This window comes from Musa acuminata, chromosome BXJ1-5, assembly GCF_036884655.1.
Source record: "Musa acuminata AAA Group cultivar baxijiao chromosome BXJ1-5, Cavendish_Baxijiao_AAA, whole genome shotgun sequence".
Classification (NCBI taxonomy): domain Eukaryota; kingdom Viridiplantae; phylum Streptophyta; class Magnoliopsida; order Zingiberales; family Musaceae; genus Musa; species Musa acuminata.
This window is the reverse complement of record NC_088331.1, coordinates 709,647-721,709: the sequence shown is the minus strand read 5'-3', so window position 1 is coordinate 721,709 and position 12,063 is coordinate 709,647. Positions and strand designations below refer to the sequence as shown.

At 43.8% G+C, this 12,063-nt stretch overlaps 4 protein-coding genes across 4 annotated transcripts; 1 reads left to right on the top strand and 3 right to left on the bottom strand.

The window, feature by feature from the left end:
• Nucleotides 1-530: 530 nt before the first annotated feature.
• Nucleotides 531-1,272, bottom strand: LOC135674884 (dirigent protein 2-like). The gene has a single exon (XM_065185134.1). The coding sequence runs from the start codon at nt 1,200-1,202 to the stop codon at nt 687-689; it is 516 nt and encodes a 171-aa protein (XP_065041206.1). The 5' UTR covers nt 1,203-1,272; the 3' UTR covers nt 531-686.
• Nucleotides 1,273-1,790: 518 nt separating this feature from the next.
• LOC103983634 (dirigent protein 2) lies at nt 1,791-2,627 on the bottom strand. Its single transcript, XM_009400884.3, has one exon. The coding sequence runs from the start codon at nt 2,573-2,575 to the stop codon at nt 2,021-2,023; it is 555 nt and encodes a 184-aa protein (XP_009399159.2). The 5' UTR covers nt 2,576-2,627; the 3' UTR covers nt 1,791-2,020.
• A 408-nt stretch (nt 2,628-3,035) lies between these two features.
• Nucleotides 3,036-5,226, bottom strand: LOC103983635 (probable pectinesterase/pectinesterase inhibitor 51). The gene is made up of 2 exons (XM_009400886.3): nt 4,103-5,226; nt 3,036-3,912 (listed from the first exon to the last, which is right to left on the bottom strand). The coding sequence occupies exons 1-2, from the start codon at nt 5,079-5,081 to the stop codon at nt 3,215-3,217; spliced, it is 1,677 nt and encodes a 558-aa protein (XP_009399161.2). The 5' UTR covers nt 5,082-5,226; the 3' UTR covers nt 3,036-3,214.
• A 5,104-nt stretch (nt 5,227-10,330) lies between these two features.
• On the top strand, nt 10,331-11,249 carry LOC135674883 (transcription factor HEC3-like). The gene has a single exon (XM_065185133.1). It carries the CDS (start codon nt 10,481-10,483, stop codon nt 11,072-11,074), a length of 594 nt encoding a protein of 197 aa, XP_065041205.1. The 5' UTR covers nt 10,331-10,480; the 3' UTR covers nt 11,075-11,249.
• The last annotated feature ends 814 nt before the right edge of the window (nt 11,250-12,063 follow it).

Sequence of the window (12,063 nt, the reverse complement as noted above, 5' to 3'; positions counted from 1 at the left end):
AACGCACACCAAAAAAAGGAGTTGTATGGCGGACTAGATCACCCCTGAAACGTTTTCACGGGTGACGTGGTGTCTGGCTGACGTGTGAGAACGAGATTCAAAGGTGCTGGGCTAAATCGTCCGTGAAAGTTTCCACGGGTGACATGACCTTTGACGATAACCTCGAGTGGAATAGAGGTCCATACAGCCAAATGTTTTTTCTAATTCAATTCACTATAAAAATTATTCGTATCAAAATAATTGATGCCAATTGTACAATAAAGAAACTCTAGTAATTAGAATTTGATTCTTCTATAAATATCTTATAGCTTTCTAATATATTCTTTTGATTGTTAATCTTCAATAGATTTCTTTTTTAGTTTTTCTCTCTCCCACCCCAATAAGTGGTTTTTAGATTTCTTCATGGATACAAGTAAAATTTATTGAATTATATTATTTTGATTATCAATATCTGATTATTAATTTTTCTTCCCTCCCGCAACTGATTGAATGAAGGAGTAAATATGATATAAGTTGAATTAACTCATAACTGGATGAATCTAAGCTTCCGAGTTTAATTGGTGTCCAAGACATCAGCTTAACTCGGAGTCGTTCATCTTTTATGACCAATTTATTACAAGTTCACATAAAAAAAAAGAAGATTTGTATTTCGTAATACGTATGGTGATGGCGAGACTTGAGCTAACTCAATAATAATGCGTGACGTAAACGTCAAACTCGGCAACCACCGTTGTGGCGGTGGAGCTGACGACATTGCTCAACGAGAAGCCACGAGCGAGGCGGAAGCGCCCGCTTCCGCCGACGATGCCGCGCTCTGACACGGCCCCGGCCACGAACCGCCCCAGCAACGCCAGCGTGCTCCCGTTGTACTCCCCCGTCGTGAACACCAGGTTCATCGCCGCCAGCCCGCTCCCGCCGTCGAGGGCCGAGATGGCCCCGATCCCCTGGGCCCTGCCGATAAGCGCCGAGGCGGGGTCGGCCCCCTCCCTGAGGACGTTGTCGTACACCACGATGCTGCCGAATGAGGTGGTCGAGTTCTTCGGAGGCTCTACCGCCGTCACCAGCGTTGCGTTGGGCCCGCTGTCCGTCTCGTGGAAGTAGAAGTGCAGGTGGGTGAACTTGTCATCGGCGGAGGCAGCCACTGCCGAGACGAGGACGAGAAGGAAGAAGAAGAGGCAGGAGTTGGTCGTAGCTGAGGCCATTGCACTTGGTGGAGACGGGGCAAAGGTACCACATGGCCCATACGCTTTATACTGTTAAGGCATGCCGTATGTTTGTTTTCTTTGGCTGCAGAGAAGCTCACGAAGTCCCGTCAAAGTTGGATTGCGAGTAGAGTCAACAAGAAGAACAAACACTGTTCTTTCTGAGTTCGGTGGTAGAATTGAGACAGGTGAAGAATTGATTGCTGAGCTACCATTACGTCATTCATGGTTTGACTAGTCAAAAGTGAGTAAGCAATTGGGGTTATGTGGCGTTTATAAACTCTCTCTCTTCCCCACTATATATATATATATATATATATATATATATATAACATTTCAGGTATTAGGTAAAAAAAATATTATTCGAAAATTCTGAAAATGTGGGCTTCTCTAAGAAAAAAAAGAGAAAAGAGAGATTTTTTGGAAATTGGGCCCCATATAATATGATATCTTTAAAAGTGAAAAATGATTTTGTGTCCGGCTGTTGAATCGAATATTGTTCTTTAACTTTTACGTGACGGAAGATCAATTTAGCAGGAAAGAACCAAAAAAATCTTTCAATGACAGCACACCAACTGCTCAAAGCTGGAAGTAGAAACTCTGAACAAGATCAGAAGTGATACAGCAAATATTATCCATGGATGATTCTAGTCAATCGAAGACGCAGACTTCTCCGCCATGGCGTGGAATTCACAGAGACGACAAATACTAGTCAGATGCAGACTTTGAGGCAGCATCTTCTCCAATTTGATGGCTTAGAACAGCCATATTATTCGTCCAAGACGCATCCACACCACAGCTTACAAGTAGAACTCGACCTAGTAATAATGTTTGACATAAACGTCGAACTCGACGATGTATCCCGTGGACGAAATATTGACGGTTCTGCTGAGCGCGAAGCCCCGTGCAAGGCGGAACAGCCCGCTGCCGCCGACGATGCTCCGGTCATCCGGGCCTGTGACGCCCTCCACCCTCCCGAACAGCGACAGCGTGCTCCCGTTGAGTTCCCCCGCCGTGAACACCAAGTTGATGGCCGTCAGCGCCGACAGGTCCGTGAGGGATGAGCTGGTGGCGAGGCCCTGCGCTCGCCCGATGAGCTTCGAGCTCGGGTCGGCGCTCTCTCGCAGGGCGTTGTCGAACACGTGTATGTCGCCGAAGGTGGAGGAGTTCTTGTGGAGGCTCGCCACGACGATGGATGTCGCGTCGGGGCCACGTACGGTCTCGTGGAAGTAGAAGTGGAGGTGGGTCGTCTTCTGAGCTGCAATTCCGCTGCTGATCATGAAGAGGAAGAGGAATAGGAGAGAAGGGGAAGGATTAGATGGACGAGAAGCCATGAGGAAGGGGTAGGGTGAGAAGAATGGGGTGGAAAGCATAATACGTCGTCTGGTTTAATAGAGTAGTTTGGCTTCTAACGACGATGGCGTGCATTCGTCGGAAGGCAAAGAGGATTGTTAGAGACTTCAAAATTGGCAGGCAGGCAGTTGTCGTATATTTCTTTTAGTGTTTTCGATGGTGTCTTTGTCTCCAAGAGTTGGTCAGTTGACCGTGACAAATAATGTCAACAAATCTACTCACATTATAAACTGAAGTTGACAAATTACATTTGTTGTCGTATATTAATTTCCCATGTCATCTTCCATAAATATTAGGATTTATTTTTTTTACGGATATTAATACTTGAAATACTCTTAGTCACCTATCAATTTTCTTTTATATCTCTATGGGCCAATCATCCATAAGCTAAATTCGTTATTATACTGCATCACGATGTTTTCGACAATACGAAAAAACACTATAACATCATATTTTTATTTCAACAATATTTCAACATCATATAATAAGATTGCTCTTTTCTATTCCCCTCGTTTAAGAACATAACAGTGGCCTCCGATCAATTCAGACGAAGGAACAGTGTAATGAGCATTTTAGCGAAATTAGATTTGGTCACAGCATGCTATCAGAATATGCGGACATCTTCATCGTTTTCCTCGCTCAAATTGCAGTAGAAATCATCAGTTTTTGTGCTCGGAGTCATCGGGTATCCACTGATCTCCCTGTATGAAGCTTTCCAAAGAGTACGCACCCAAGTGCTCTGCCGGTATCTTGCTGCTCCACGGCACCCTCGCCGTCGTCTTGCCGCCGGGCCCCGAGCTCCCAGACTCCCCAAAGTACAGCGTCGGCAGCGCGAAGTCCCCGCTCCACAGCGTCCACCCCTCCGGCCTCACGATCTCCCCCATGGAGCAGTCGATGAACACCGTTCTCGAGTACTCCTTCCATGGCCTACCCAGGTACGTCAGGTGGACCGCCGGGTTCGACTTGTAGAGTGCGAGGTACTCGTCGCTCCCGTTGACGACGCAGCGGTCGAACACGAAGCCGGTGGACTGGGCGGGGTCGGAGCGGCCGTGCGCGGTGACCGTGTTGGTCTCCCCGTGCTCGGGGTCGAGCTGGCGGGGGACCACGAGGATGCTGCAGTCGCGGAAGACGGCGGCGGCGTTGCCGAAGATGAAATCGACGGTGCCGGAGACGCGGCAGGACTGGTAGAACTGGCGGAGGGAGGAGGCGTATAAGGTGTCCTGGTGGCCCAAGAACTCGACGTGCTCCAGCACCGAGCGGTCGCTGTCGGACCGGTAGGCCACGGCCTGGTGGGCGTCCGGCCCGGCCGTGTTGGCCATCGTCAGGTCCCTCGCCATGAATCCATCGCCCGTCACACCTGTCATCGACGCAACCCGACATGTCACGTTCTCTTGCATGTGCAGAGAAGTCGAGATCACCGTGAGCTGACACCATTGACATGTGCATTGCCTCGCGGTGCATGGCGTTGATCAGGACATATTAAAGGACACGTCGCGAACTATGGCGCGTGTAAATGGAGATAGAAAGAGGCGAATTATGGTCCTCACCGACGGTGGCGGTGTTGTACGTGGAGACGCCGACCATGTCGGCACTGAGGGAGCCTGTAATGACCGTTTTGCCCATGCCGTCCCCGAAAAATACCAAGTTGGTCTTCTCCAACGGCACTCGAACCGTCTCCTCGTAGACCCCTTCCTTTATGTGGATGACGAACGGCCTCGTCGAGTTCTCCGGCGCCGCGTCCACCGCCGCTTGAACCGACCGGTACCGGCACTCGCTGCCCTTGCACACCGTCGCGTCCGCCGGCGCTCCCGGCCGCGGGAAACTCTTCCGGGCTTTTCCTCCTCCGGACCCGGACCCGGCCGCGGCCTCGTCCGGCCAGTACCCGTCCCGCTCCGTCTGCGGCGGGCCCCAGCGCGAGGTGTCGGGGCCGTAGCGCTGCAGCGCGGCTACCATGGCGGTTGCGCTGGTAGTGAGGTTGGTGAGCCTCTCCAGGAAGGCCATGGCGTCGACCACTATCTGGGTGTCGTTGACCTTCGTAAGGCCGGCCCGGCAGGCGTACTGGTAGAGCTCGGCGGCGCCAGAGAAGGTACGGGAGTCGGCAAGGGCGCCGGCGGGGAGGGCCTTGATAGCTGCGGAAATGCGGTGGTCGGAGAGGGAGAGTAGCTCGAGGCAATTGCGGGCGGCGGTGGAGCGGTTGCGGTCGGATCCGGCGGCGTCGAGGATGGACTGGGCGTTGCTCCGGGCGGTCTGGTGGCCACGGGAGGCGGCAGAAAGAGCGGCGAGGGCGACGTCAGAGCCGGAGGGATCGGGAGGGAGGGAGATAGATAGATGGGAGAGGACGGACTCGCAGACGTCCGGGGAGAGGGCGGCACGGCAAGCCTGGTGGATGGGCGTAGAAGGGGATGTGGCGTTGGCCTTGTGCTTGTGGTGATGGGCGTGAGGGTGGCGGCGATGGGCGGCGGAGGAGGGGGTGGAGAGCAGGAGGACGACAGCGACCAGGAGATGGAGGGAAGAGGAGGAAGCCATCGAGAGAGGCGGAGAGAAGGAAGAAGGAACGGAAGTATGATAAGAGGGAAGGTAGAGAGGGGGAGACGTAGGTTAGGTCCCCCAAAGGAGATCGTGGTGGAGGAGTCGTCCCGTGCTTGGAGACTCTCCAAGCGTTGCGTCTTGCTTGCTTTGAGGGGAGGGATGGATGTGTCTGTCAACAGAGCGACGACGAGAGGAGGAGAGTTTCTGTCGTTATGTTATTGGTATCAAATCCCACCGACAACGGGGATGTTGACCTGTTGTCAGTCTTTCCAAAAATAGGTTATTGACCCCCTCTCATCGTGACGGTCAACGTTTTAGGATCCACCATTTTGATCGCAAACTCGATATGTTTTTAGAAGAAGCTCGTCTTAAAATGAGGTGACATCTAAGAAGATCAACCAACAACTCCAACTAACGACGATGTTTGAAGTAGGGAGTCTTGAATGACCCCTGAGATGACCCGTGTCCGACAATGATTTGACTATTTAATCACGTGTCTCACATGTGCGATGATATAAATGATCGAATGTATCACGTGCACTTATTTATTGATGAATTAATTGAAAGAAAAAGGATCCATGCACTGTTTCAAAATGCATCTAATCCAACACCTAATCCTTTACCCTTCGATAAGAAATCATCATAATGAAAAGAGTGGCAGCCACTCGTATGCTTCTTTCGTTATCAAATCTTATCTGATATATATATATATATATATATATATATATATATATATATATATATATATATATATATATATAATATTAATTAATTTAATTAATAAATTATTTAATAATTTATTATAAGAATCTATGTTTGAATTTTGTTTTCGTCGAAAAAGATTAAAGAGAGACCTCACAAGCAAAAGAAAAATCCAGAGTTCAATAACAAAAAAAATATCAAAAATAAATTAAAAAAATAAAAATATATCAAAAATCGATTTGACATGGTAAAATAATTTCTTATTTATATTTATAGAGAAAATTAAATTATCATCGATGTCTATCCCTAGCCAAAAACATGAGAGCGATGATGTAATGATAAGAAATAAAAATTTAATTCTCTGAGGATTACTTTTCTATTTGAATTCCTAGGCTAAATCCAAATCCTAATCCTACAATAAATTTGAATCTAATTAATACTCTTCCTAAGTAGTTAAAATTCAATTAAAACTCCTTCAAAATCCTTATCCAAACTTACCAATCCTTCCTCATGAACTAGTCAAAGTGTCACGAACAGCCAAACAGTTGTGCTGTGAACTCTCGAGAAATTGTTATGTTTGTCTTCTAGAATTCTAGTTCGGATGGAATCCTTTTCACCAATATAATCTAAAAAATTTGAACTACGTAGCAATGTGAATGAATCTAATTTTGAACTCAGTCTTTCTCTCCATCATCTCAAAGGCAAAGATGGATGTTGTTATCTTCAATCAAATCCAGCCAAATGAAATGAAGATTGCCAAAATCTTACTCCGCCTTTGATTTGTTTAGATTCGTAAGTCAAAGACAAGCTGATTCAGAGTCAAAATTATTTTTTGAAAATTTAATTTCTCTCATATATGAATATTCGTATTAACACAAGAATCCTACTGGGATTTATGAGGCCCATGAAACAAACGAGGGAGGGCCATCATACCCTGCTTACAATCTACACCATCCCTTCTCTATTTAGCTTTCCAGGGTATTTAGCTTTCTGCTAATGTTAATTTTGATCATTAGCCTGCCATGATGACTGATTCTCACTTGTCTTGTATTTCAAAAGAGAAATCACCAATGTTTCTGAATTCAATCAGAAATTTTACTTATTTTTATTGAGGTAAAAGATCGCAATTTAGATTTATCTGTGTGATTGATCCTGATGCATAAGGTGTATGCACTACATCTTATTCGAATAATATTCCCATTAAGATTTGATGTTGACATGATAAACATCATTAGCCTATTGGTGGTAGCTTGTGATGTTGCTAATTACCTTAAAAACATTGATGCTGATATTTATTCTTATTACAGAATAACAATGTATCTTATAATCACAGATTAAACATGTTAGTATGATGATAATGTTCATTGATAGACTTTTGTAGAGACATAAAAAAGAAGAAAAAAGAATAAAGAAGAGACATTGTGAACCCTGAGAATGATGATAAGCTTTAAAAGATGTACAGTGTACCTGGGAATCTTAACCCTTACTCTTCTTCCCCTTGTTGGATTCATTGCTCCTGTCATCAGCCATTTGTCCCATTGCCACCCTCAAATTACCTCTCTTTTTCCTTACTTCCAATAATTAGGCGAGTTAAAAGCTACACTAATCAGAAACTCCATTCTTTCAGGAACTCTATGGGAGCATTAAATTCGATGCGTGCGTGTTTTCCTTCCCCTCCCCTTTCACCATCAAATACCTACTTCACATCTTTTTCCTCTCATGTGGTGAGATTTTGTCCAATCCATCTTGGAACTTGTCTTTCCTTTGCTAGTAAAGACTGCGATAAAGTGGAAGACTTGAGGCAGCTCTTTTTTACCAACCTCTCTCTCTCTCTCTCTCTCTCTCTCTCTCTCTCTCTCTCTCTCATTTGAACACACCATGTTGAACAACCATGAAGGTTTCTCACATTGCAAATCAATCCTAATGCATGTAAGCATATGTAATATATCAGAGGGATGAGTAGAGAGGGAGGGAGGGTGAAGAAGAAATGTCGGGGGAGGTTTTCCACTCCAACATTGTCAGATCAGATGAATGATTTCTTGCTGAACACACTGTTGGAGCATCCACCTCTTTGCCTAGACTATGGACCATGCCTAGGCCTCGAATGCACGTTCTTGGAAATTATTCTGACATGATCTTATCTTCCCTTTATTCTTCAGTGTGAATGGCTTGCATTCCATGATCTCCTCTTTATATCATCTCTCTCTCTCTCTCTCTCTCTCTAAATCTCTGAGTGCGTGTGTGTGGAAGATTAGGGCAAGCAGAGATATGCATGCACCCAATATAAAGCTAAGACACTGCTTTAGTGTTCAATGAAGAAGACATAGACTTGCTACCTAACCCTAATGTTCAATGAAGGAAGAAAAGAATGATTCAGTCAAATGGTTTCAGAACAAAACCCATGAACAACTAGAATACAGTTTCTTTATTTTCATATTCCAAATCATGTCAAGTTTACTGACTTGCCGTGCATGAAAGATTAGGGTTTTTTTGGCATATTTAGATGCATGTAGAGTTTCTACAGCTTCAGGAAGAACTCTATCACAAGCTGTAAATCCTAGCAATCAAGCTGAGAATGTGGCATGAACATACATACATATATACCAGTTTAGTTCGTAGAATTTCATGATGATGCTATTTACTTAGTTGTTTTCACTGTTTAATTGCGTTAGATTTTGATATTAAACCTTATCTAATTCTAAGCTACAGAAATATACTTTTTATTTTCATCCTGGCTAGTGTTATCTACACTACTTTACTGCACTATTACATGAATCTATTGACTTTTGCTGCATTAGTTTTTGGTAACTTGACCTAACCAAAGACGCAATTAAGCTTTGCATACATAAAGAGTGTGCCACAGTATCAACTTAAGCTTGAAGTTGTGACTTCCAAGACATTGAATTGGATGTCTAACTCGTGATAACGAAGCTTGCAAAATGCTGTGAGTTGCTGCTATAAATGATGTCACATTTCTTCTCCTAGTCATTACTTCTTTCTCTCACGGATGATGCGATAACATCAATCCAATAATATTCTTATTGTCAAAGATTCTTTCTCTCTGACATTATAAAAGGTTTATTTCCATAAACAAGACAATATTTATCCATGTAGTCAGCTAATAACTTGGGGCTATGCTTTCAAAAGATCAGGTTGATCATAGCATTTAAATTAATTAATTATATATATTATCATAATCATCCTTATAATTGATAGAAAAAATATTCGTCTCCACCCAAAACTCACATCTCAGTCAGCAGGAAATGACAAAGCAAAACTATGCAAATGTGACACATAAACCAAAATCTCAATAGAAAATATTCTCTGAATATTTTTAGGCGCAAGAAATATTTTTCTTATTGCTTATTATTAGTGAAGATCGACTATAAACGACGAACATAAGCACTGTTAATAAGGTTTGACTTTTTCTGCTTTTCATAATTTAACTTATTTTAAAAGATTAATTTAAGCATCGAAGGAATCGTATCGAGAATCCCAATCCCTCCCAATCCCACTATGATATTGATCTCACAAGTCAAATTTAAACCAAGTCGAACTCGTCAACGACTTTGAGTCTACCACCACCGACGTCAACATCAGCCACTGTCAATAATTGTCAGTCTCAATCATGCTGAGCAATTCGAATGGTGAGCTCACGGAAAGATTGTTGTCGACATTAACTACTAGCCCAGAGTTTCTGATGCAGCTATCAAATTGTTTTAGTTCAATTGCTTGTTTTGTAAAGGATGATCTACTTGTACTGCTGCTAATGCAAGTATTGCTGCAATGCCATTTGATATTAATGCCAGGACTATGCAGTTTACTTGTACTTGTGCAGTAAAAATCTCATTTGATGATTGATGAGATGTCTCGAGCATTTCTGAAAAGAAAATAAAAAGAATGTCTTTAAAGAGAACAATTTTGTCATAAGAACAAAAAAAAAAAAGAAGCTAGAAGAGCTGTTGGCTTTATGAGAAGGTCCTTTATATTGGCAGAATCTATGGTGTCGAATTGGAATTATAATGCACAAACAAACATTAGGAATTGTTAACTGGATTCAGATTATGTATATTACAATACTCTTTGATGGCCTAAAGCAGTATTAGTTGTCATTGAAATCGAACACTGAGTGCTAAGTCTCTCAATTAGTCTGTATCGATCTGTAATCTTCACACTCCACAGGAACATTTCCCAACAGAATGCATTGCCCAACAGAACGAAAAAGGTCTAAGCATTTGACCCGATGCAGCTGATGCCACATAATATATAGAAAGATACCTTGGCATTAATTGCTTGCATTCGTCATTGATGGAAAAGAAGAATTTGTGAGAGAGAGAGAGAGAGAGAGAGGAACTCTAGGGATGTGTAAAAGCCTGCAATGCTTCACGAGGAGCACAGCTGTAGGGTTGATCATTTGGTGCCTTCTCTAACTTTCTCTCTCCCACCCCATTATTTTATTGTCCTCACCGGACCCAATTCAGCAAGCCAAACATGTCATAAGTCTTGAGTGTGATCATCCCTCTCCCCCTCTCTCTTCCCCTAACCTTAACTTCCACCCAATTACCACCATCATCTCTTTGGTCGACCTCTTTTGGCTTATATAACCTCTTCTTTGTTAGGGCTCTCCGATCATCAGCAAACACACTCTCTCTCTCTCTCTCTTTGCAGAAGGCCCATACCAATAGCTTCTCTTTATGGATAACACCAGCAACAACAGTAGTAGCTCTTGGGATCTTGAGATGAGCATGGGGAATCAGTTTCTTTCGGATCACATCCCCTCCGAGTTGTTTCAGCCCACAGACCCATTCCTTGCTCATGTCCATTCGCCGACCTTCCCAGGCACCCACATGAGCGCACAGAGAGAGGTGGAAGGAGAAGAGGCGGAGGAAGAAGCTTTAGGGGCCATGAAGGAGATGATGTACAGGATGGCGGCCATGCAGCCGGTGGACATCGACCCCTCCACCATCAAGAAGCCTCGGCGGCGCAACGTGCGGATCAGCGACGACCCGCAGAGCGTAGCGGCGCGGCACCGGCGGGAGCGCATCAGCGAGCGGATCCGCATCCTGCAGCGCCTCGTCCCCGGCGGCACCAAGATGGACACCGCCTCCATGCTCGACGAGGCCATCCGCTACGTCAAGTTCCTCAAGAGACAGGTGCAGGAGCTGCAGCCCACCCCAGCCCAGCCACAAGCTGCAGCACCCGCCGCCGCCGCCTCCTCCTCCTCCTCTTCCTCCTCCGCCATGGCAGCTCCTCCCGCATTAGGGTTTGGCCTCGAGCCAATGCACTGAGCTTCAGCAGGTGATTCATAGCTAAGCATAGCGCATAAATATCCCATTTGATGGTGTAGCTAAAAGGATCTAAAGCATAACACACAAGTGTCGTCGGTGTACATACAACCCCCCTATTTGGCTAATCGATCGTATCATGTGTGTTGATCATACGATAGATACCATCTTGCTACAATTTGGTTGACTCCATGGCCTTTATCATGACACAGCTTTCCTTTGGCTCACGTAAGTGTGTATGATTCCTTTCATGTGCTATACATCATATAAGAAGAATATCTATATATATATATATATATGCACATTATCATATGAATCGTTTAATGTTACAACTCATGATTGCTATGTTGGAAGTCAGTTGGGGAGAGTTTCTTCGGTGGGAAAGAAGAAGGTGATGAGTTTATCCCAACATATAAGAAACAAAAAGGATAAAAAGAGAACACATCAAAAACATAATATATGTGTGTGGTCTGTGTATAACCTTTTGAATAAAACTATATATGGATTACAAGTATGGGTCACATACACATCAGAAACATGGGAATCGTAGTGACTCAGAATCAAATCAATCATCTTTTGTCTTCCCACTACAAGTCAATTTGCATAGGTACTTGAGACACCATCTTTATATCTGATGATATTGATGTTATATGATGGATATGACTACATATAATTGTCCTATGAGTGTGATTGCATGCATACACATGAATATCAATAGAATATCCTCCATCTGTAATCCTTTTTCTGTTCCACAAATCATTTCATCTCTGATGAAATGATTTACATTCATCTTTGAAGACTAAAATCTGATTATATGTACAATCTATGTATTAAATCTCTCTCTATTTCTGCGCTCATCATACAGTGAATTCTTTCTTTAAAGAAACTATTTCATCTTCATTATGTATAATTCAATATTCTCATAGTCGAACAAAAAAAATTAAAATTCGTAAAAGCACTTTTAGGTACGTTGTATCGATTTTGTATGATTA

Excerpts from the sequence above, each read along its gene's own strand:
- LOC103983634 (XM_009400884.3), bottom strand. The coding sequence starts at position 2,575 with ATGCTTTCCACCCCATTCTTCTCACCCTACCCCTTCCTCATGGCTTCT.
- LOC135674883 (XM_065185133.1), top strand. The coding sequence starts at position 10,481 with ATGGATAACACCAGCAACAACAGTAGTAGCTCTTGGGATCTTGAGATG.
- LOC135674884 (XM_065185134.1), bottom strand. The coding sequence starts at position 1,202 with ATGGCCTCAGCTACGACCAACTCCTGCCTCTTCTTCTTCCTTCTCGTC.
- LOC103983635 (XM_009400886.3), bottom strand. The coding sequence starts at position 5,081 with ATGGCTTCCTCCTCTTCCCTCCATCTCCTGGTCGCTGTCGTCCTCCTG. Across the intron at positions 3,913-4,102 it reads GTACAACACCGCCACCGTCG|GTGTGACGGGCGATGGATTC; the intron begins GTGAGGACCATA and ends CGTCGATGACAG.